The sequence below is a fragment of the Prionailurus bengalensis genome, chromosome B4, assembly GCF_016509475.1.
Source record: "Prionailurus bengalensis isolate Pbe53 chromosome B4, Fcat_Pben_1.1_paternal_pri, whole genome shotgun sequence".
NCBI lineage: Eukaryota > Metazoa > Chordata > Mammalia > Carnivora > Felidae > Prionailurus > Prionailurus bengalensis.
The window spans coordinates 80,753,419-80,778,758 of record NC_057358.1 but is presented as its reverse complement, the minus strand read 5'-3'; the positions used below and the strand labels follow the sequence as shown (position 1 = coordinate 80,778,758).

At 40.8% G+C, this 25,340-nt stretch overlaps 1 protein-coding gene across 2 annotated transcripts in view; it reads right to left on the bottom strand.

Annotated features, from left to right (window-relative positions):
- MUCL1 (mucin like 1) overlaps positions 1-25,340 on the bottom strand; it is a 32,113-nt gene that overhangs the window by 4,942 nt on the left and 1,831 nt on the right. The window contains exons 3-4 of one of the 2 annotated variants that reach the window (XM_043564218.1): positions 24,223-24,306; positions 21,104-21,302 (exon numbers count right to left, since the gene is read on the bottom strand). The exons of the other annotated variant lie outside the window; for it this stretch is intronic. Of the exons in view, the coding sequence (XP_043420153.1) occupies positions 21,265-21,302; positions 24,223-24,306 (122 nt within the window). The 3' untranslated portion in view covers positions 21,104-21,264. Of the gene's footprint in view, positions 1-21,103; positions 21,303-24,222; positions 24,307-25,340 lie in introns of those variants that run through there. 2 annotated transcript variants of the gene reach the window in all.

Here is a 25,340-nt window from a genome sequence, read left to right as displayed (position 1 = left end):
AATGGCACCACGATTACCAGTTCTGCTGACAAGCCAGAGGAACCCAACACCTAGCCTTGGGGGGATCACTCACCCTGCAGTGCCCCTTTCAGACACGTTAGAAGATGGACATCTACAGCTTGCTCAGCCCTAGGATTCCTCAAAGGGGAATAACCAGGGCATGGCAGCCTGTTCTCAGATCCATCCACCTAGGTCAGGCTGTACATTCCTCCACAGATGGCCTCCCTCGTGTACATGTAGATACTGTCATCTGACACTCACGCACAGTGAAGCAACACTGATATGATCTCTCTGGATTGAAGCATTTCTTGTGGAAAAATCCAAAGTCAAAGAGAGAGACAATAGAAAATGAAACTAACGTTGCTTAATTAATGCAGCCATTGAATCGATGCATTCATCCAACAAATATTTAGTGAGGGCTACGCAATAGAGAAACAGCAATGAACAAAGTGCTTAAAAATCCCATGGGCTACATGCAACTGTGGGAGTTCATACATTAAAAAGTGAACAGAAAGGAAGGAAGAAATGGAAGGAAGTAGGGAAAGAGAAAGTTGGGGAAGAAGGAAGGGAGGAGAAAGGAAGAAAGGGATTAGGAAGGGAGGGAAGAAGGAGGAAAAAAACAGTGTATTATTTGTAAAATGATAAGGCCGAATATGTAATAATACAGGAGAGAGAAAGGAAAGTATCTTTGGAGACAGGAAGCAAGGTTACAATTTCAGATGAGGTAGTCATAACAGGAATGAAGGGAAAGGTGATATGTGAACAAAGACTTGAAGATGCTGAGGAATCAATCTGATTACATCTTGGAAAGTGTGTTGCCAGGAAAGGAAACAGTGGGTGCAAACCCATTATTCGTGCGGGTCTCTTGGCAGCTGTTGAGTTGGGCCCAACACTGCACCAAGACACAACCAACTATTTGCCCTAGTCACACACCCCAGCTACTAAGTCAATACAGCAATGAATCCAATACTCCATATTCACATCACAACCAAGTGTGATTCAGATCTCCAAGGAGAGGTACTGAACATGTCTTGGAAAACCTGGAAAGAATGAGAAATCACTACCTTCTAAAGGTTCCTTTGCAGTTAAATGGTTCTAGTACTTTGAAGGCTGTTCTTGTTCATACAAAGGATGCTTTCTGTGACATACCCTCAGTGAGAGAGTCTCTTTCATATGGAACAGTATTGAACATCTATTTCCACTTTCCTATTGAAATACACTTGATATTCAACCCTGTGCAAATTTAAGGTGTACACCATGTAAATTGGATACATTTGTATGTTGTAATATGATTGCCTTGTACCATTAATTAACACCTCTATCATGTTACAGAATTATCATTTCTTTTTAGAGGTTGGAGTAATTAAGTTCTATTCTCTTAGCAAGTCCGATGACTATAACAATATTGTTGTTTATCTTGCGTCTATCGCTATACTGTGCATTAGCTCTCTAGGGCTTATAAATCATCAGGGGATGCAAACCAAAACCACAAGGAGATATCACCTCACACCTGTTAGAATGGCAAACATCAAAAAGACAAGACATAAGAAGTGCTGGCAAGCTTCTAGAGAAAAGAGAACCACAGTGCTCTTTTGGTGGGAATATTTGTTATGCTTATTTTCACTTCCTGATTATAGTACATTTGAGCACGTGCATACATTTGTAGACCACTTGAATTCCCTCTTCCAGGATTTGCTTACTCGACTCGTTTAATTGAGTGTGTCTCATGTTCTTATCACTTAAGGACTTATACAAGATGAGAAATATTAACATGTTTATCTTTTCTAAAACCACAAAGATTTCCAAAATAACACAGATGTTTTAGTTTATTCACAGTGTGCTTTTAGATGTTTTATTCAAGAAGACCTATCATCTTGATTATAATGTTTATATTAAATATTTGAGAAAGATGAAATGGGGTCATCTTAAATTTGTGACACCTTCGTACTCATGCATACAGAGATCACAGCTCTCTAATCCTTAGATTTTCCCAATGATCACAAACCTGACCCCAGTCACCAGGGTACACTCTTCTGTGAAGCATATTTGAAAGGGAGACAGGCCCTGAGATGAAACCAGAAAAGCAGCGTCAGCCTGAAGACAGGCCCTAGAGAGAAGCATCAAGGACTCAGTCGAAAACCAGACCCCTCACCCTTCAAAGTACACCACTCAGAAGGTGGAAGTCTCTGTAGCAGTCATGGGCTGCAACGGGCAAGGACACCTAACTGAGTCTCAACAAAACAAGATTAACAAGGCACAGACTGATGAGGGCTGAGGGAAGTCCCAGGGTGATGGGAGGATTTGGTATTAGGACCAAAGGGAAGATCTTTCCCTGTTCTGCTTCAAGGAGCTGAGAGATACAAAGAGTGCACAGTGACTCTCCAGCATTAGAAATCTGAAACTCCGAAATCTACTCTTTTTCAATACATGTGACTGCTATCATACGTTCTTACCATTCAGTCTCAACTTCAATACCACCTCTTCAGGGAAGTGTCTGATGGCTTCTAAACTCAAGTACCCCTCAACTTACAGCCAGATAACTTGATTCTATTCCCATCATAATATTTATGGCTACCTGATATTTTCTTGACTCTTTGTTTCTTTGCTCTTTGTTTGTCTGGTTTTCTGCCTCCTCTGTCAATAAATATGATCTAACGGAACAAAAGGTTACTTTGTTCAACAATATTCCATAGGACTTCCAAGAGTGCCAAGCAGTTAGTAAGCTCCTGAGAAATGTGAGTTAAGAATGCATTAATGAATGAAATAGAAAGTCATAAAATAAGCATAAAGCAAACAGAGAGGGCTTTTCTTCACATATTCAGGAGGGATATACTCTAAAAAGCAGGACAGTGGATGTGGATGACATCTTGGAAAGCAGAAGCTCAAGAAATGCCTAGAGTTATGATCTAAAATAGACAAGGAAGAGTTAGGCAGGCAGGAATCCCATAAGCAAAATTAACAAAGAGAGAATTCCAATGGTGTTTAGCTACAAATGTACTTTGTTGTCTCCAATCTCTTTAATCAAATAAATCTGGATATACGCAGAGTTACACAAAAAACAACATGCACATTTAGGGGAAAATATGACTTCCACATATACAGGTGAAGCCTACACCTTACTAAGCTGTACCTCAACACCTCACAGGTACTTCCTGTAATGAAAATCCAAGAAAGTGTTTTCCAGAACTTCCATGTGTCTTTGTTCATTATTTTGGTAACAGGAAAGATCTCTGCTAAGCATGAATTCTCCCCATCATTGGCTTTTCCTAATTAACGAAAGGAACTTCCACATATTCTCCTATTTCTCCTTCATTTCCCATTCCAGGATCAGCCCACTTACTGCTTTATATCAGTTCCTACCATTGTCCCATGGTCTTCCCTCCAAGTCTGAATGGCTGCTCCATGCTGGAAAGCCCAGGGCAAACCACTGAATGCTCCCCACGAAGCTAAATTCAGAGGAGTGATAGTTCCCAAATCTATCACTTTATTTTTATTTCTCTTCTAGGAATACTTCATTGTTACTCCTGTCTTTCTTGTTTTTTCCACTCTTTCCGTTTTCTGAAGCTTTTCCCATTTCTGTCTACACTTCTTTCTCATCCGAATGTCTTTGTCATCTTCCAGTAATCTGTAGCTTCCATCATCCTTTGACCCCATCCAAACTTCACTACTAAATTGCCTTTATTTTAGTTAAATGTCACTGGCTGTGCAACATTCCAGGCATCCAAAATGCCCTTCCTGGAAATCCGAAAACGATGACACTTTGAGAGTGTCACCCCTGATATCCTAGGGAAATATGTTTCTGAAGACAGTGGCAGGTGCACCCTGAAATACTTAAAAGAGCCTCCTTTTTCCTCCTCCTCACCTCCCTAAAACTTCACACTTACTCCTTCCATCTTTGATCATCCCATTAACCTCCTGGACATCTGACAATACTCATGTTTCTACAGTTTCCCTCCTGACACCTTAGGGCAGTATCAGTATGAATATGGTGCCAAGCTGACCTTGAAATACCGTCAAGACTGCTTCTTCCTGCTCACTTGCTTCTACCCTAACATTTACATTCTCAGGCTTGTGAGATCATCACACTTGCCAGATGTTGACTCTGTACACTGACAACTATTTATTCAAAAACCTGCTCAAATATCTAGGACACTGATATAAATTTTATCTGCAATTATTGTTCACCTATTGGCACCTTTGTAGAAGGAAAGTGAGGAAGGAAGGAAGGAAGGAAGGAAGGAAGGAAGGAAGGAAGGAAGGAGAAAGGAAGAGAGAGAGGGAGGGAAGGAAGGGAGGGAGGGAGGGAAAGACTTATGGCCTCTTTTGAGAAGAACAGATTCTGAGGTGATATTAATTCATACCAAAACCTTCAGAACACATCTTTCAAGAGGAAGTCTGCACTGCATCAAGGTTTAAGTCAAGAATAATTTCAGTGTTTGTATAGACAATAGATAGACTTTGGAGAAATCCACATGGATTGGATCATAAGAGTTCATCATTTACCCTGCGTAGGACATAATGCCCCCTGTGTAGCACTCTGGTGGGAAATGTATAACCTGAATCTAATTATGAGGGACAATTTAAAAAACCCCAAACGAGGAAATTTGTATTTTTTCAAAACGGGAGGGCAAGTGATCTTCAACTTATCAATGCCATGCAAGACTTTTTTTAAAGCAGAAACATTGGTCCAAAGGAAAGGAGATTAAGACACCAAGTAATTAGATAAAATATGTGATCTTAGACTGGATCATATACTAGAGGAATACAATTACATAAGGGACTTTATTGTGTCAAGTATTAATAGTGGATACATTTTTTACAATAGATAAAGGATTATAGCCGTGTTAAATTCACCAAGATTAAAAACTCTACTCTGGTTACATGAGGGAAGCTGTGGTAGAATCTACACTAAGGTAATTAATGGTAAAGAAATATACCTAAGGAACTTTGGGATCTGACAAAGGAGATTAATCATCTCCACTCTGTTAACCATCTTGAGATGGAATCATCTCCACTCTGTTAACATACTGAGAAGTCCCTAGCTTCAAACAACTCTTTTGTCCCTGCAACAAAAGTTCATATAGACATTCTGGTCTACAGACCCCACTAATCTCTGCCGTAATGGCATCCATGACTAAGCAGAAGAAACATGTTTGAAAGAGCCTCCAAATGATTTTAGCCTCTAGCCACTCCTGGTGTCCCCAGTGTGGCTCCAGACAGAGTCAAGAAGAGACAAGACATTCCTTTAGTGCCTTAGCCAAACTCCTCATCTGCAGATAATCTAAGCATACAAAAGTGATTGTTGTATAGGATCTTAGAATTTTGCAGAATAAGTGATCAAAGTGGATTTTGTTCCTTCTTCCTCACTTGGTTAGTGCAATATGAAGTGACCATTCCTCAATACAACTTTCTCCTTCCAAACACATTACTGTAACTAGCCTTGGTCACCGAGAAACAATCACATGCAAACAGATGCTATCTGTGCAGGAAAGTGAACAGACAACATGGCTGCACTGGTTCACACCCTTACGGGACTTACCTGGTACACAAGTCATATCTCAAACGGATTGACGAGGGCAGAATGACTTGATCCCAGCCACAGAGGATGCATACTAATGTGTGAACTCCTTCAACTGAACTTTAGCACTTACCTTCTACGGCTCTCAATTTCCTTATCAGTTCAAAATGGGAATAATAATGTGAAAACAGTTTTTTTTCCCCTCTCAATTGATTGTCATGAAGATCAAAGAGGTAAAGAGTACTTTCTCAACTGAAAATCATATATATAATAAAGCATTTATTGTGTCTTCTTACAAAATCACCACTGACCTATAAATTCATTTTTATCCTATAATCAAACTAAAGATAAATGTAGCTATATTTTGAGAAAAGCACATTACTCAGTCTTTGCCCCTGTCGACTATCATCAGTGTGATCAGGACACAGAACCTTCGTAAGGGTGCCTTCTGATCTTGGCACATGCAGGAAGAAAAGAGGAAAGAACACAGGACTGTCAGTAAGAAACCTTGGCTAGTGCCTCGCCATGGCTATCACCTGCTGTCTGTCCCTGGACAAGGCTCCTTCCATCTCTCAGCCTCAGAGTCCTCATCTGCTTCCTCTTATGCCCGTAGCAGCCCAGCCCCCATCAATCCATATCCCCCTTTCTTGCTATCATTTTTCTCCACAGATCTTACATGATTTCACATTCTTATATAGTTTCCTTATTGCCTCTGTCTCCCTCATACAATGTAAGCTCCGTGTGGGAAAGCAGTCTTGTCTATTTTCTATCCGCAGGCCTAGAAAAGCCCATGAAAAGATGATGATGCACTCTACCTGTCAGAGAAACGAATAGATGAGGAATTAGGATATCAGATTAGATTATCTCGAATCTACTGGTCTTAACTGTTTGAATCTTTAATTTAGTCATGAGATAGTTTCACCATTTCATCTCATGGCCCCAAGTGAACTATAAAAACTATTTCCACCATCTTGCGAGCTTAACAAAAGCAACAAAGATTCAGGCTAGATGGAAAGACATTCTGATACATAGAAATAAATTCTAAGATAGTTCTGACACCAGAAATGGCTCCCAAGTTTTCCATTTGTATACAATTTATCTTCCAAAATATACTAAACTTGCTGGAAGACAGAGAACTCCTCTTTATCTGTTTACCCAAAGGCAGAGGGTAGGCAATTTGAAAATAGGGCTCAGTGACCTCCGAAGGAACAGTATGAGGGGACCCTGGGACTCATTCCCTCTCCTTGAGGATCCTAGCATTTCAAAAGAAGAAAGAATATGCTCTGCACGGCAGGAGTTGATCCTGCCCAGAGGCAGAGAGATAGGTAGGTCAGATGGTATTTCATCTGCCCAAATTGCCTTAAAATTAGATTGGAAGGTTTCAGTCTGCGCAGTGGTCTTTAGGAGGATTCAGCTAAAGAAGAACAGACCAGAGGATATAAATGATCGTTAATTTTATTGCTAACTTTTACTATTTTTACACATAAGGGTAATTAACCATTATTTTTCACACACACACACATACACACACATAAAAAACCATTTTGCTTGCACATCAAAGCCACGATTGTTACCTGCAAACATAGGGGACAGTTAGTTGCTCTTTCCTGCTGAATGGGAGGAGAGAAATGAGCTAAGCGTGCAGCAGAATGAAGTTGAGACTATACCTCAGGGGGGCCTAACTGCCAGTAACAAACCAGGAAACGACATGGCCATGATGACTGAACAAGATGCTGTATAAATTTCTGCTTTGGAACCATTGCAAAGTAAAACAAACAGGAATTCTACATTGAATTCGAAGGCCTATGCGTTCAGAACAACTTTAAGGTGTTCTTAAGGTGACACACATGTGTCATCAGGGAGAAGAACTGGGAGTAGAAAGGCATGATTAATCCTAGAAGACCAACTTTCCAGGTCTTATCCAAGGAAGAAAAATATTTAAAACCCCTTGATATCCTGGTGTGGCTATTACCCCTTCTGAATGCCTGTAAAGGAGCCAAAATAGGACAGAGAGTTGAAATGATGGCGTGTCTCAATTTCAAAGGGGACAACGTCAAGGGGTCTTCTGTTAAGACATGAACTGTGTGTTTGCAGGTGTTGAAGAAGGAACACAGATGGAACAGGAAACAGGAAGATAAACTAGGTCCTGTTAGAACACAAGCTCAGGCCCCAGGGTGGGGCCCACATTCACACTTAACTAGAGGATATAAATGATTGTTAATTTTATTGCTAACTTTTACTATTTTTACACATAAGAGTAATTAACTATTATTTTTTACACACACACATACACACACACCATTTTGCTTGCACATCAAAGCAAATAAATAAATAAATAAATAAATAAATAAATAAATAAATAACATTTTTAAGCAAATGCGCCTGTCACGTTCCAGTCACTTTTCCACGTGCTGGTTAGTATTTTTATAATTGCCTAAAGTCTCCACAACATCAGACTAAGGAGAATGCTTTTTTTTTTTTAATGTTTGTTTACTTTTGAGAGAGACAGACGGAATGCAAGTGGGGAGGGGCAGAGAGAGAGGGAGACCCAGAATCTGAAGTTGGTTCCAGGTTCTGTTGTCAGCACAGGGCCTGACACGGGGCTTGAACCCACAAACTGAGAGATCATGACCTGAGCCAAAGTCAGACGTTTACCTGACTGAGCCACCCAGGTGCCATGGAGAATGCTTTTAATTGGATATGCAGGGGAGAAATATCTCAACATGTCTACAATATTAATGGAAATGATTGACTCGTGGGCCTGGGAAAGTTAGAATGACAGCTGTCTTCACATGACGCTAGAGCTTATAGCTCAAGTGGTGAGACCAAAGGACTTTATTCTTTCCATTTCTTGCCTCTGGCTCTTTGATGATTGGTTCTATTTTCAGTGAGTTTTGTCTTTTGTCCTCCTAGAAATGGCTTTCATTCAATCCTGGGCTCAAATCTTCCCCCAACTCCTATAACATGAAGTGTGAATCTCCTCCCTTATTTCAATACAAAAACTTTAACCCTCAGTCTGATTGGATCAACCTAAGTCACTTGCCTCTCACAAATCTCTCCATCCCTGAACAATCAACTGTGACTGAAGATTGGAGATTCGCTCACTGGTTTGCTTAGGTTTCAGCCACAGGTTCCATCCTAAAGACCTGGGTAAATTCAGCTTCCCCAGAAGCACAAGAAGCTACCTGAGACACACATGGATAGTCACTTGTAAAGTAGGGTAGGCTCACTCAAGAAAAGAGAAATTCATCCTATACAGCTAAACTACCAACTCTTGATGGAACACATTTCATGTATTTGACAGTGGGTTCCTAAGATTTGGGCAATAACACTCTCCTGACAAAACTGTCAGACAGCTCTCGTTGACTGCACATTTGCCAAACCGAGAAAAATGAAATCAGAAGTACTTGGTGACATGTAAGAACTGACAGGAAGGGTCAAGACCTCCCATCTTCAACTAGCCATACCTGTGATGGTTCACAGAAGCGACCATCCAAAATGAACTTTCCCGTAGTTGTGTCCCGGGCTGTTTTTTCTTGCAGTTTGATTGAGACATAAAAAATATAACATTGTGTAACTTCATGGGGTACAACATAAGGGCTTGATATAAATATCTAATGCAAAATGATTACCACAATATATCTGGTTAGCATGTATCACCTCAAATAGTTACATTTTTTTTTCTTGTAATGAGAACTTTGAAGGTCTACTCGTTTGGCAACTTGCAGACCCACATACAGTATGGTGAACTGTAGTCACCATGTTGAACATCATTCCCCAGAACTTCTTTAGCTGGAAGTTTGTGCCTTTCTACCACCTTCACCCGTTTTGTCCTTGCCTCTGGCACCACCAATCTGTTCTTTGTATCTGTGTGGTCAATTTTCACCTTACAATTCCACTTACAAGTGAGGTTATACAGTACTAATCTTTCTCTTTGACTTATTTCACTTAGAGTAATGCTATCGAGGTCCACGCGTGTTGTCACAAATAGCAGTATTTCCTTCTCTTTTATGGCTGAATAATATACCAGTTGTGTATATATCCCATTTATTTATCCATTCATCCACCAATGGACACTTAAGTTGGTTCCATGTCTTGTCCACTCTGCATAAGGCTCCAATGAGCATGTGAGTACAAATACGAATTCAAGACAGTGGGTTTTTTTTCCTTCCCAGAAGTGGATTTGCCAGATACTATGATACTTGTATTTTTAGTATTTGGAGAAGACTTCACACTATTTTACACAGCTGCTGCACCAACCTACATTACACCGACCCTGCACGAGGATTCTCTTTTTTTCAAAGAATTCAGTAAACACTTATGTCTTGTCTTTTGATAATCTTTATAATAGGTCTTCATATCTGCTCATAAGCCCTGAAAGTTTTCCAAGTTTCTTCTTCTTCCAAGATTTCTTTCGCTATACATATAAATTATAAATTAGTCAATTTCCACAAAAATATTTTATAGAATTTTTATAAGTTGTTTTGAAAGTATATACAATTTGAAAATAATTGGCTTTTTTAAATTATTGAGCCCTCAATCCATAAACATGATCTATTTATCGGCTATGAGGTTTTTCTTTAAATTATGGCAACAGTCTTTTCTGTTTCTTAACAGAAAATTCTGCAAAAATGTGACTTTATTCCTAGCTATTTAATCCATTTGAACCTATAATAATTTCATTTAAAATTAATTTTTAAGGGCACCCGCGGGCTCAGTCAGTTAAGCATCTGGACTTCAGCACAGGTCGTGATCTCCCAGTTCCTGATTTTGAGCCCCACATCAGGCTCTCTGCTGTCAACACAGAGCCTGCTTTGGATCCTCTGTCTCCCTCTCTCTCTCTGCCCCTCCCCACGTCATTTTCTCGCTCTCAAAAATAAATTAACATAAAAATAACTGAGGAGTGCTTGTGTGGCTCAGTCAGTTCAGCATCCGCCTTTGGCTCAGGTCATGATCTCGGGGTTTGTGAGTTCAAACCCCACATTGGACTCACTGCTGTCAGAGATGAGCTGGCTTCGGATCCTCTGTCCCTCTCTCTCTACTCATCGCTCACTTGCACTCTCTCAAAAATATATAAGACATTTTTAAATTTTTGTATCCTCTCTTTTTATAAAAAAAAATAAAGAAAATAATTTTTTTTATTTCTTCATCTGGTAAAACCAAAAACAGAAGAAAAATGCTTTTGTATATTGACTTCATATGCAGTTATGTTGCTAAATTTTATTAGTAATCCCATTTAATAATCTTCCATTACCTATACATACAATAATGTACCTTACAAATGGTAGTAACATTATTTGCTCCCTTCCAAACCTTATGCACCTTTCCTGTTTCCTGCCTTATTGAACTGGCTTAGACCTTCAGTACAATGTTGAATAAGACTGGTGACAGTGGGCAACATTCACCATACTCAATCTCAGGTAAAAAGGGAAATGTTGTTCCAAAGCTAGCAAAACCCTTCACACATATATTCAAATGATCTTACATCTGAACACACTTAGGACTCTGAAATCAATCATATTACTTCTCTATTGCTGCATCACTAAATATCATGAATTTAGTGTGTCTTAAAACATTACACATTACATTCTCATAGAGTCCATGGGTCAGGAGTTTAGGCACTAACACACCAGGTCCTCTCCACAGACTCTCACAAGGCCGCCAGCAAGGTTTCAGCCAAAACTTGTTCCTTTCTGAAGCTCTGGATCTTATTCTAATGTCACATGGTCGTGGACAGAATTCATTTCCTGGCAGTTGTATGACTGACAGCCCAGCTTCTTATTGACCCTCAGCTGAGGCCACCCTCAAGTCTGAGAGGTCATCTGCAGCTCCAATGTCACATTGTTCTCTCCATAAGCACTTTGTAACGTGAATGTTTATTTCTTCAAAGCCAGCAGGAAATTCTGTCTTTCCAATACGTGAACAAAGCGTAATCAAGGGAGTGACATCGTATGGCCTTTGTCATGCTCTGTTAGACTCAAGTCACACATGCCACCCACTCAAAGGGAAGGGATTACACAAGGGTAGGCGTGGATCAGTGGGGTTCAGTCTATAAGTGGGCACCACACAATGAGGTCTCCTAAAGGTGAACTATGTTTTCACTTTCATGCCACCTTGGAGGTTTTCAGGGAAGGCTTGGAGAGCTACCCCTCAAAATCCTAGAGGAAGAATTACATCATCAAAAGATATGAGTCTAAGAGACCTTTTTCCTGTTTGTCAGTGAATAGGCCTGAATCCCATCAAGGCAGGACTCCCAATTAGAGAAGGCATGACCAGACAGTTTCACTTCAGTGGGTCAAGGAAGAATGTCACTGTATGACCCCACACCCTGGTACTGAGCAGGCATTCAGGTGAGAGACTGAATGGTAGGTGTTGACAGAAAGAATGATCCAGAGAAGGGATCAACAGAATCCGAAAACAAGGCTGAAATGGTCCAAATTGAGGATCAAGTTCTGAGAGAGAGCAGAAACTTGACCATCACCTGCCATGAAAGGAGAACATGAATAGTTTAAGAAAGGCACAGTGCAGTTGTCAGTTCACTGGAGGGGCTGATGAGCAGGCAACCAACAAATTGACGGACCAAATCCACAAAGGTTTGGCCACAGCTATTTAAAAATGACTAACCCAAAGCTGGAACAGAATAACTTTCTTGTGAGTAGGTCCATTTCCCCAGCTATGCAGACAATAAGTGGGAAGCAAACAGAGCCTGAAATAGGAAATAAAAGTACTTGGGGGAAACCTCACCGCCCAGAGGACACTTGGCTAAGAGTTGTATGCATGCAACACTTGCTTCTGAGTTTCCTCATATGATAGTGTTCCCTTGCTATGGTGACAAATTACCACAAAATTACCATATTAAAACAATACACGTCTCACAATTTCTGTGCATCAGAATTCAAGGCACTACTTAGCTCAACTGGATTCTCTGCTTAGTGCCTTACAAGGCAAACACCAAGGCAGGAGGAATTCTGCTCTTTTCTGGAGATCCTGGGGAAGAACCTGCCTCCAAGATCATGGGGGTTGTTGAAGAATTTACTTCCTGCTCAAATGGTCTCCTTCCTGTCAAATCTACAAAGGCACTTTGAACCATTTCTGTGACTCAAATATTTCTGCCTTCCACCTCTGTCTTCCTCTTTGTTCTTTGGGGCTCATGTGATTACATTGAGCTCAGCTGGATAATCCAGGGTAATCTCCCTATTTTAAGATCAAGTATAATAACCTTCATTATTGTAAAGACGCTTTTGTCATATAACACAACATATTCTTCAGTGTGTTATCTCATCATGACTGACCCTCTTGGGGATTGGGCCTGAAGCCACCGTGGAGGCCATTCTTCTGCCTACATCAACTTCTACCTAAATGTACATAATACACATACAGTTCTGTGAAGATTTGCTCCCTTCATTAATGTTCCAGTTGCTCAAGTACAAACCTTCAAAATGATGCCTGACTCCTCTGTTCTTTCACAAGCCATATCCAACTTGTCAACAATCCTTAAGCTCTACTTTCAAAATATATCCAGAAACAGACAGCTTCTCATCACCTGCATTGTTCTCCCGGAACAGGGTCAGCATCGTGAGTGGCCTGAAATAGCTTTCTAAACTTTGTCTTTGCACATACACTGTCTCCCCAAGTTCCTTCCTCAAGAAGTTAGCCATAATTAGATGAAAAAGAATGAAATACTGCCATTTGCAGCAACGTGGATGGAACTGGAGTGTATTATGCTAAGTGAAATAAGTCAGTCGGAGAAAGACAGATATCATATGATTTTACTCATATGTAGAATTTGAGAAACCTAACAGATGACCATATGGGAAGGGAAGGAAAAATAAGATACAGAGAGGGAGGCAAACCATAAGAGACTCTTAAGTACAGAGAACAAACTGAGGGCTGATGGGGGTGGGGGTTTGGGAGGGTGGAGAAAATGGGACATGAACATTGAGAAGGGCACTTGTTGGGATGAGCACTGGGTGTTGTATGCAGGTGATGAATCACGAGAATCTACTCCTGAAGCCAACTGTGTGTTACTGTAACATACATAACACTGTATGTTAGCCAACTGCATGTACTGTAACATACACAATGACACTGTATGTTAGCAAACATGACAATTAGAGAAAAAAGAATAAAGGGTGGAGGAATGCCAATAAATAAATAAATATAATTTATTAACAAGAAAAAATAAGTTAGCCAATTTAACAAGAAAAATTATCATGAAAATGTTAATCCTGTGTTGTAATTCCTCTGTTCTCAACCATCTAAGGCCTATAATCTTGCAGCAGAATCCGAAGTCTTCATAATTGCCGACCCCCTGCGGGTTACCTGGCCTTCCACACGTGACAGGCTTGTAGGTGGTTGGAGTCAGAGCACATGTGGCTACAAATCAAGGGCGGGAAGTGCATAGAATCCACTCAGCCAAAAACGTTATCAACGAGGCATCAGGATTTTATCTCTGAGGGTAGCAAAGTCGGTTAAGCGTCCCACCCTTGGTTTAGGCGAGGGTCATGATCTCACAGTTTCATGAGTTCCAGCCCATCTGGGGTTCTGCATGGCGGAGCTCTCTCTCTTTCTCTGTCTCTCTCCCTGCCCCTCCCCTGCTTGCGCTGTCTCTGACTCTCTCAAAATAAATAAATAAACTTAGAAAAAAACCACTCACAAGTGATAACAAGTAACTAGCAACGAACTGTGGTTACTCTGTGACTGCGGCACAAGACATAAGCGGACCCACTGGTTCCGTAAAAAGTAATTAAGCATCCCCCTCTAGTGGTGAACACGTATGATTACAGCTGCTCTGTCAATAACAAATCTTCAGGCCGAATTGATTCCTCTCCTTCCTTAGATGAACATTTTTAAGATAATTGTAGCTGTCAGGGTCCATTCAGGAGGCGTAAAGCATACAGAAAATAGAACAGAGAAAGCTTATTTATTGACATATGAGGAACATTTAGAAACGGAACTGTAAAGATATACAAAGTTTGGAATATAAAAGAGAATTTAGGGGAATTCAGGAATAGCAGATACAGAGAACAGCCAATACCACTAAGGATGGAGCCGAGTACACAAGGAACGAATAAATGAGAACGAAGGATTCTGAGGCTGAAAATTCAGATCTCGGTGGAGAAACTATGCACGTGGCCCACTGCATAGCAGAGACGTGCTGAACCGCAACAGGAAGCCACCTGCAGGCAGGAAACAACACACTGGACTGAGAAACAACACCCTGGACTGATGGAACTGGCTGGGAGCTACCAGCGGGGAGAAGGAAAGAAGGAGCTACTAGAAACCACTGGGAAGCTACCGCAGTGGGGACAGCGAGACCTGCTGGGACGCAAGCCTTAAAGGCACCACTCATCACAAAGGTTAACTAACTTAAGAATTAGAAAAAGAAAAAAGAAGAAGAAAAGGAAAAACAAAGTAGAAAGTTATAGGAGTCGAGTGAAGGGAACGGCTGAAGAAAGAACTTCCAGGTAGGGTCGAAATAAATAAATAAAGAGAGAGAGAGAGAGAGAGAATTCTCAGTAAACTCCAAACTGAAGAAATTTCTTCATCGGCTAAATGGCATCTACAAAAGGCTACCACTAATAATATGTACAATGGAGAGGCCCTGAATGCTTTCCCTACTATCAGGGATCAGAAATTGCTAAAGATCTCTGCTCTCATCCCCTCCAAGTGATATCTTTAAGAAGTTCCTATGCAGCCCAACAGGTGAGAGAAGCAGAAAACGACATGTGAAAAGGTCAGAAATGATGAAACACTGACTTTACTTGAAGATGATGTGGTGATGCACACATACAACCACACACACAGGCAAAAAACATCTGCTAGAAAACATAAGTAATTTACAGTAACATCACAGACAGAAAGTTAATATAGAAAGATCAATTTTATTTTCCATGTGTTAGCAACGATCAACTGAAAAATGAACATTTTACAACACTATCTAAAACAGCACCAAAATATGTATTTATTTACGAATAAATTTATCCAAAAGGGGGCCAGACTTCGATAGTGAAAACTACAAAACATTGATGATGGAAAATGATCTATATAAATAAATGTAGATGTATATATAGTATTCATGGCTTACAAAGAGCAACAACATCAGGATATCAGTTTAGATCTTCAATTCATTCTCAATCAATGTTTTGGCAGGCTTTTTTGTAAAAAATGACAGACTCCAAAATGTACATGACAAAGTAAAAACTGACAGATAGCCAAAACCATCTTGGGAAACAACAAAGTTAGAAAATCACACCACCTATATAAAAACGTTTCCAACTAAATTAATCAAATCACTGAGATACTGACTTAGAGACAGAAAAATGAGTCCATGGAGTGAAACAGAGAGTATAAAAATTGATTCATTCATATACAGTTATTTTGTTTGGGACTAAAATGCTAAGACTACTCAATAGAAGAAAGAAGTCTTTCAACATATTATGCTGGGAAAAAATACAAATACCTGTACGATTAAAAAAAACACGATTGGGGCGCCTGGGTGGCGCAGTCGGTTAAGCGTCCGACTTCAGCCAGGTTACGATCTCGCGGTCCATGAGTTCGAGCCCCGCGTCGGGCTCTGGGCTGATGGCTCAGAGCCTGGAACCTGCTTCCGATTCTGTGTCTCACTCTCTCTCTGCCCCTCCCCCGTTCATGCTCTGTCTCTCTCTGTCCCAAAAAATAAATAAATGTTGAAAAAAAAATTAAAAAAAAAAAAAACACGATTCATGCCTCATACCATAAACAAAAATCAAACACTTGATCATAAAACTTAACATTATAAATCATCTAGAAGAAGACCTAAGGGCACTTGGGTGGCTCGGTCAGCTAAATGTCAGACGTCAGTTCAGGTCATGATTTCACAGTTTGTGAGTTTGAGCCCTGCATCGGTGCTGACAGCCTGGAGTCTGGATCCTGCTTCAGACTCTATGTCTCCCTCTCTCTCTCTGTCCCTTTCCCACTCATGTTCTCTCTCTCTCTCTCTCTCTCTCTCTCTCTCAAAAATAAATAAACATTATTTTTAAAAAGAGAAGAAAAATAAGACCTAAAAGTGTATCGTGTCCATCAACTGATGAATGGATAAAGATATTGTGGTTTATATACACAATGGAATACTACGTGGCAATGAGAAAGAATGAAATATGGCCTTTTGTAGCCACATGGATGGAACTGGAGACCGTTATGCTAAGTGAAATAAGTCACACAGAAAGAAAGACAGATACCATATGTTTTTACTCTTATGTGGATCCTGAGAAACTTAACAGAAGACTATGGGGGAAGGGAAGGAGAAAAAAAAAAAAGTTACAGAGGCAGGGAGCCAAACCATAAGAGACTCTTGAAAACTGAGAACAATCTGAGGGTTGATAGGGGGTGGGAGGGAGGAGTGGGTGGGTGATGGGTATTGAGGAGGGCACCTGTTAGGATGAGCACTAGGTGTTGTATGGAAACCAATTTGACAATAAATTTCATATTTTAAAAAAAAGACCTAAAAGTATATCTTTTTTAATGTAGGGAATGCTAACATTTCATAGAAAGAAAACCAAAATGAGCCCTAACAAGAAAAAGAAAATTGAAAAACTGGATTTCATCAAAAATGTTATGTTTCATTTACCATCTCTGTCCATTAAATAGAAGTCCCTAATAGCAGTACGATTTGTAACCTGAGAGGAAATATATTCCTGTGGCCCAAAGTGATGAAGAATTGGGTGTTCCAAATTGTAATGGCATCTCCATTTAATCGCTCCTTTACAAGATAAACAAATCCCAGAGAAGAACAGGTGCCCAGTTAATACAGTACTTACACCCATTACAGAATCCTGGAGCTACCAGCAGAGCTTCAATGTGATTCACTTGCCCATATCAACTAATTTCACCCACAGCTGTTATTAAGCCAATTCTTTCCCGTAATTATTGGAGGCATTTTTGTTTGTTTACATCATTTCCCTTTGTTGAACTCAAGGGGAATGTGTCTTTTCTAGCTCACGGGGGGGGGGGGGGGGGGGGGGGGGGGGGGGGGGGGGGGGGGGGGGGGGGGGGGGGGGGGGGGGGGGGGGGGGGGGGGGGGGGGGGGGGGGGGGGGGGGGGGGGGGGGGGGGGGGGGGGGGGGGGGGGTTTGTGCCTGACCTGAGCTTCCTCTCCCTCTCCTTTGAGGACCCAGGTATATCTAGGGAGCTATGTCAGCATTTCAATCCTTTTCTGAGCCAACATTTTTGTTTGTTTGTTTCATTTCCTCACAATTGTAATTCCTCTTTAAATTCCCAAACACATTTGGTTATCTGAGTGCATCATACAAGTAGCTTTTCTTCTTAGTTGCCTAAAACCCATCTGCCTGACAAGACACACACCTGTTGGCTGCACCTCAACAGACTGGGATATCTAAATGCTTCTCTAGAACAGGAGCCTAACACTTTGTCCACTGCTGAAGACCTTTGAACTCTACTCACTGGGCCAACTTAACCTTGCTCCCTTTCATCAGGGTTGCAGTATCCACACAGCCTGCTGGGTACTGATTTCCAAACAATAGCATGATCCTCAACTCAAGAACTCCCATTGGCAGTCCATCCATCCTTCTGGCCCCAAACCACTCAGGAATGAGGTCAGGGATATCCTTACACTTCTATTTTCCACCCAAAGAATAGCAACACAAACCATTTATGTTGTATGGAAATTTCCCAGAATTTCTTCTGCTAGAATGCTCCTAAAAATAAATTACCACTCTATGAGAGAACTTTCCCATGATACCCATCACACATTTGACTGCCTGGCATCAGTCAGGATACAACAGGAAACCATATTTATGCCCACAGAACTACCTGCTGCTCTTCAGTGCAAGGTTTTGTTTTATTAAACATCACTGACAAGCTAGCAACTATGTTTTCAAATAGTGTAGGAGAAGAATCTGCCTCAAGTAATTCTCAAATCCAAAACCCAAGACAACTTTGCCAAGGAATCCTACTTGATTTCAGCCCCAAATTCCAGATTCCAGCATTTGTATGATGGCAGAAATTCCTGTCATATAAATCGTCACTACCTATGGACCCATAGGGACTACCTCAGGCCAACTCTCAATCTATTAACAGTTTCGGCTCAGGGTCTGCTGAAATTCAGATATCTCTCTGTTGACTTTGTGGGAAGAGGCTAACAGGATTCTTACATGAGGAATACGATTTTTCCATAACCAGACTACTCCCAATAGTCTCTGAACTTTCTGCTGATTAGCATGATCTGAAAATCATGACAGCATGTTGCAAATATTGACCAGTATCTCGTTGCTCCAACTGACATAATGCTCAGGAATTTTGCAGATTGGACTTGGCCTGGACTATTAGCTGGCAGTTTCAACTACCCTCTAGTTGTTCTACAGATACTACAGGTTTTCATTCTTTGCAGTTTATTCATCTGAGGAAGGAATAATCACAATGTGTGCTAATTTTCCCCCAATGGTAATTAACTCCAAATCTTGTCTAACTAAATTATGGCAATTTAATTATGGCAATTTAAATTATGTCTAACATACTATGGATATAAAGGGAATGTACATTGATATCTACTCTATGAAAATACACAATTGTAAAAATGTGACTCAAACTATTATGAAAAAGGTGTTAGCTAAGTCTATAAAGGTCTACCCATCCCTCTTGGCCTATCACATTTCCTTAACTGACTGAGCCACCCAGGTGCCCCTGGCCTATCACATTTCCTAAATAGCCTTTATCACATAGAGTCCAGCTCAAACAATCAGGGAACACCTATTTAATCTTGGATACGCTTATTCACCTCTTATCCATTGACATACCAGAATCATCTTTAAAAAATAAAAAAAAAAAAGTTTACGGGGCGCCTGGGTGGCTCAGTTGGTTGAGTGTCCAACTTCAGCTCGGGTCATGATCTCACAGCTTGTGAGTTCAAGCTCCACGTCGGGCTCTGTGCTGACAGCTCAGAGCCTGGAGCCTGCTTTGGATTCTGTGTCTCCCTCTCTCTCTGCCCCTAACCCACTTGCATTCTGTCTCTGTCTCTCTCAAAAATAAATAAACATTTAAAAAATAAAAAATAGAACATTTTTAGTGGGGATCATATACCAAACTCAATCATTTCCTTTTAGGAGTAGTGCCATGTTGTTCTTCTTGAATTCAGCACTGCTAAGAGTACTGCTATGAGAACTAGGAGAGTGTAAAGGTTCCCATTTAGAATACTACTTGGCAATGAGAAAGAATGAAATCATGCCATTTGCAGCAATGTGGATGGAACTGGAAGATATTATGCTGAGTGAAATAAGTCAGTCAGAGAAGGACAGACATCACATGTTTTCACTCATATGTGGATCTTGAGAAACTGAACAGAGGACCATGGGGGAAGAGAAGGGGGAATAAATAGTCACAACAGAGAGGGAGGAGGCCAAACCACAAGAGACTCTTAAATACAGAGAACAAACTGAGGGTTTATGGGAGGTGGGGGAGTGGGGAATATGGGTGATGGGCATTGAGGAGGGCACTTGTTGGGTGTCGTATGTAAGCCACTGGGTATTGTATGTAAGCCAATTTGACAATAAATTATATTCATTAAAAAAATTAAATAAGTAAACGTTCCCATTTGCAAGCATATCAAAACTGGGCTACAGGTAAAACTAGATAGATGTCCACAGCGGAAAGGATGAAGACACCGTGATTCATTCATACACAATATCCATCCCAATTATGCGCTCAAGTATCAAAGCCCTCCAGCCAAAAACCGCCAGGAGCACAGCTGTAGCTGAGAAGTTTGGGTTCATTGTCACTACAGTGAGGAAGGGCACACACCAAGGGGAATTGCAAAGTGGTGCTTCAGTTCAAAGGTGTTGGGAAACATTTAAAAAGGAATTGGGGTTGTGTTAGGTGATTGAGGGGATGTTGTGGGGAAGCGCCTCTGTCCTGGGCTGGATGTGGTCAGGGAGCATAAGTATGCTAGGATTGGGTGTCTTAGGAAACCTTTTCTAGAAGAAGACACTTAATGAAGCAAAAGCAAAAGCAGTGATAGGTAATGAAGCAGCTGTCATTCATTATCTAGGAAAAAGAGACATGTGCTATTGTGGGTTTGGCACACTAATATTGCTTTTGTCTGTACTGAAACGTAACTGGGAAGTGATCTTACTTTTTGCCTCTTTTCATCACGGACACTAAGTGCCCTCGTGTGCTGTTGGTCTTCTGAAACTTTCTTTGTGTCCAACAAGATAACACCATGTCCTGGCTCTCAACCCAGCTCAGCCCCTAAGAACTGCAAACCTGGTGCCGCCAGGTCCCTTCCCACATGTCAGGACTGCTTTTCTGTTTCTCACCTGCTACATCATTGCAGATAAGAGAAGAATTATCGCTCAGTTAATAGCAGAATTTGGTGGAATCAAAAATGGATATTCAAGCCTAGTAAATGTTGATTAGTGCATTCATGTTACAGAAACCTACATGTTTCTGTAGGACATACAGAAAAGTGTATGTAAGACACACACAAAGTCCATTTCACAGTGACACAGGAAGGATTAAATAAAATCTGTCACTAAGGACTGATGAAAGCATTGCACAACCACTTCCCAACATCTTAAAAACATACTATTTTTGGTGTTGCTCAATGTTAATTTTATTTGAAAACAAACAAACTGATTAGAGATAGGAGAGATATGATAGGCATGGTATGTATTTGGAGTAAATCGAATGAAAGGACATTCTGGCCGAGCCCAGCAGGATCACATGCAGGACATCCAAGATACTTCCATCTCACAATCACGTCTTTAAATTTTTCCCAACCAAATTCTTAAGGCCTGCAAGAGAATAAAATATATCGTCAAGCAGATTTCAAAAAGGATGAAGAATGTGGCTTCATTTGGGGAATCTGCAAGGAAACCAACAAATGTCAAATGGCACTGAATTCCATGGAGTCAAATGGCCATGAGATGTTCATCCCCCAAAAATGGGGTTTGCAGGCCTGGTTGGGAGCCCAGATAAGCTCGAAGTCTAGAGAGCCCAGCAAGTAGGTCCACAGGTACTAGTTCTCCCTCTATGATTCAACAGAGCAACCCTGCCACCTTCTCACCAGGGATATATACTCATTTTTTCCTCCATGCACTGCCCACTACTCACCCTTGTGCAAGGTGCCAAGCAATGGCCCCGACACCGAAAGGCTATAAAGCAATATTTGAAAAAGTTTCCTCAAGTACACATGCAACCTCTCCCATCTGTTCAGGGGAAAGTCTTTCATTGGAACTTTTCCATTTCTTCATCTTTACAGTGTTTCCTTAGTAAAATGACTCTACGATTTAAATTACATTTCTATGTGAGTTCTTTTTTTAGTTTATTTACTTATTTTGAGAGAGAAGGAGAGAGCAAATGAGCAGGATTGGGGCAGAGTGAGAGAATCCCAAGCAGGCTCCACGCTGTCAGCATAGAGACCAATGCAGGGCTTGATCTCACAATTCATGTGATCGTGACCTGAGCTGAAATCAAAAGTCAGTCACATAATCCATTTAGCTGCCCAGACTGAGTTTTACACCACAATACCTTGCATATGTTCACAGTCAATAAATCTCATAATCGATGATACGTGAAAGTAGTATAGGAAAGATGAACCAGGAATAAGAGACTATACTATCTTGGTCCTCAATGGATTTCCAAATAACCAGAGATACCCTGAATAATGTTTAAAAGCATCTACCAAAGGAGACCTGATTTAAAGCTGTTGTCTACCTTTAGAAAAGACTTTTAAAAGAAACAAAAACTGGGGCTCCTGGGTGGCTCAGAGCTTAGGCATTCAACTTCAGCTCAGGTCATGATCTCATGGTTCATGAGTTCAAACCCCACATCAGGCTCTGCACTAACCATGTGGAGCCTGCTGGGATTCTCTCTCTCTTTCTCTTTTTCTCTGCCCCTCCCTACTTGCGTTCTCTCTCTCTCTCTCTCTCTCTTTCTCTCTCAAAATAAATAAACTTTAAAAAAAATAAAAGACAGAAGAACAGACACTCAGATCAATAGAATAGAATAGAGAACCCAGAAATGGACCCACAAACATATGGGCAACTAATCTTTGAGAAAGCAGGAAAGAATATACAATGGAATAAAGACAGTCTCTTCAGCAAGTGGTGCTGGGGAAACTGGACAACGACATGCAGAAGAATGAACCTGGACCACTTTCTTACTCCATACACAAAAATAAACTCAAAGTGGATGAAAGACCTCAATGTAAGACAGGAAGCCATCAAAATCCTCAAGGAGAAAGCAGGCAAAACCTCTTTGATCTTGCCCGCAGCAATTTCTTACTCAACCTGTCTCCAGAGGCAAGGGAAACAAAAGCAAAAATGAACTACTGGGACCTCATCAAAATAAAAACCTTCTGCACAGTGAAGGAAACAATCAGCAAAACTAAAAGCCAACAGACAGAATAGAAGATATTTGCAAGTGACATATCAGATAAAGGGTTAGTATCCAAAATCTACAAAGAACTTATTGAACTCAACACCCAAAAAACAAAGAATCCAGTGAAGAAATGGGAAAAAGACATGAATAGACACTTGTCCAAAGAAGGCATCCAGATGGCCAACCAACACACAAAAAAATGCTCAACATCACTCATCATCAGGCAAATACAAATCAAAACCACAATGAGATACCACCTTACACCTGTCAGAATGGCTAACATTAACAACTCAGGCAACAACAGATGTTGATGAGGATGCAGAGAAAGAGGACCTCTTTTGCATTGTTGGTGGCAATGCAAGTTGGTGCAGCCACTCTGGAAAACTGTATGGAGGTTCCTCAAAAAACTAAAAATAGAACTATCATACGACCCAGCAATTGCACTACCAGGCATTTATCCAAGGGATACAAGTGTGCTGTTTTGAAGGGACACATGCACCCCCATGTTTATAGCAACACTGTCAACAATAGCCAAAGTATGGAAAGAGCCCAAATGTCCATCGATGGATGAATGGATAAAGAAATATGGTATATATATATATATATATATATATACACAATGGAGTATTACTTGGCAATCAAAAAGAATGAAATCTTGCCATTTGCAACTACATGGATGGAACTGGAGGGTATTGTGCTGAGTGAAATTAGTCAGAGAAAGACAAAAATCATATGACTTCACTCATATGAGGACATTAAGAGACAAAACAGATGAACATAAGGGAAGGGAAACAAAAATAGTATAAAAACAGAGAGGGGGACAAAACAAAAGAGACTCATAAATATGGAGAACAAACTGAGGGTTGCTGGAGGGGTTGTGGGAGGGGGGATGGGCTAAATGGGTAAGGGGCACTAAGGAATCTACTGAAATCATTGCTTCACTATATACTAACTAATTTGGATGTAAATTTTTAAAAATAAAAAAAATAAAGTTAAAAAAAGAAAAAAGAAAAGAAACAAACACTTTTCTATAAAAAACAAACGTAAACAGCCACCCGACCCCTTATCTTCCCATACTTTTCTACTAAAGACAAATATCCCTATTAAAGCCAACACTTCAAGAACATGCAGGTAATACTAGTAAACAAGGGCTCCTCTGAGATTTATCTGTTGACTTGATTTGTAAAACCAGGAACAATTAGAGAATGATGAAAACAGAGCTTTCTCATGGCTTCTCCTTCCTGACCCCAAAGTAGAATGTGCCAGCATCACAGGGAACCAAGGAATCCAGAAGCCCCCAAAAGAAAGTATCATCTATAATAAGTGGCTTACTCCAAGTAGTGGTTTGAGCAGCATTTGTGGTGTCAGGAGCTGCACTGGTGTCAGCATCATCGGTTGTGGATTCCTCAACAGGACCTGAAATTAGAAGGAAAATAGCCAGGGGCATCTTGGTGGTTTGGTAGATTAAACGACCAATTCTTGGTTTCGGCTCTGCTTCCAGATCAGGTCATGATCTCACAGTTCGTGAGTTGGAGTCCCACCTGAGCTCCACTCTGAGAATGCAGAGCCCTGCTTGTGATTCCCTCTCTCCCTCTCTCTCTGCCTCTCCTCCTCTCACACTTCCTATGTCTCTCTCTTTCTAAATAAATAAACTTTAAAAAAAAAAAAAAGAAGAAGGAAAAGATCCATCTGAGACACTTGACTCTTCCTCAGAAACAAAATTTGTCCCACTAGAGCCTGGATGTATCCTCCTCATCATGAATTCAGCTCTGCTATTGTCAACAGTTTTGTCCTGCTTTTAGCCTAGCTACCCACTTTCCTTTGGCCTCATTCTTCCTAGACCTGCCCTTGGTGGGACAAAGAATTTGGGGTTTGCCTACAAGACTATGAGACTAAGAGACAAGCAAATACTTTCTCCGAGGGGTAAGCACAAGTTACCAAATGCATATGTGTTCCTATTCACAGGGATCATGGCTCAGAGGCAAGAAGAAACCTCTAGTGGACTGACTTTCTGGTGCCCTCTATGGGCTAACTTGATCTGATTGGTGTCCACTGCAACATGAATCAGTGTGAGTAGTGGAATAAACTGTACAGGAGAAAAGAAGAAGAAGCTCATGTATCAAGAAATAAAAAAAGAATAAGATCGGGGCGCCTGGGTGGCACAGTTGGTTAAGCATCCGACTTCAGCCAGGTCACGATCTCGCGGTCCGTGAGTTCGAGCCCCGCGTTGGGCTCTGGGCTGATGGCTCAGAGCCTGGAGCCTGTTTCCGATTCTGTGTCTCCCTCTCTCTGCCCCTCCCCTGTTCATGCTCTGTCTCTCTCTGTCCCAAAAATAAATAAACGTTAAAAAAATTTTTTTTAAAAAGAATAAGATTATGCATCTCAGATTAGAGCAATAGTATCTCCTTTCTATGAATAACATACAATCTCTTCTCTCAAGTTCAGGCCTC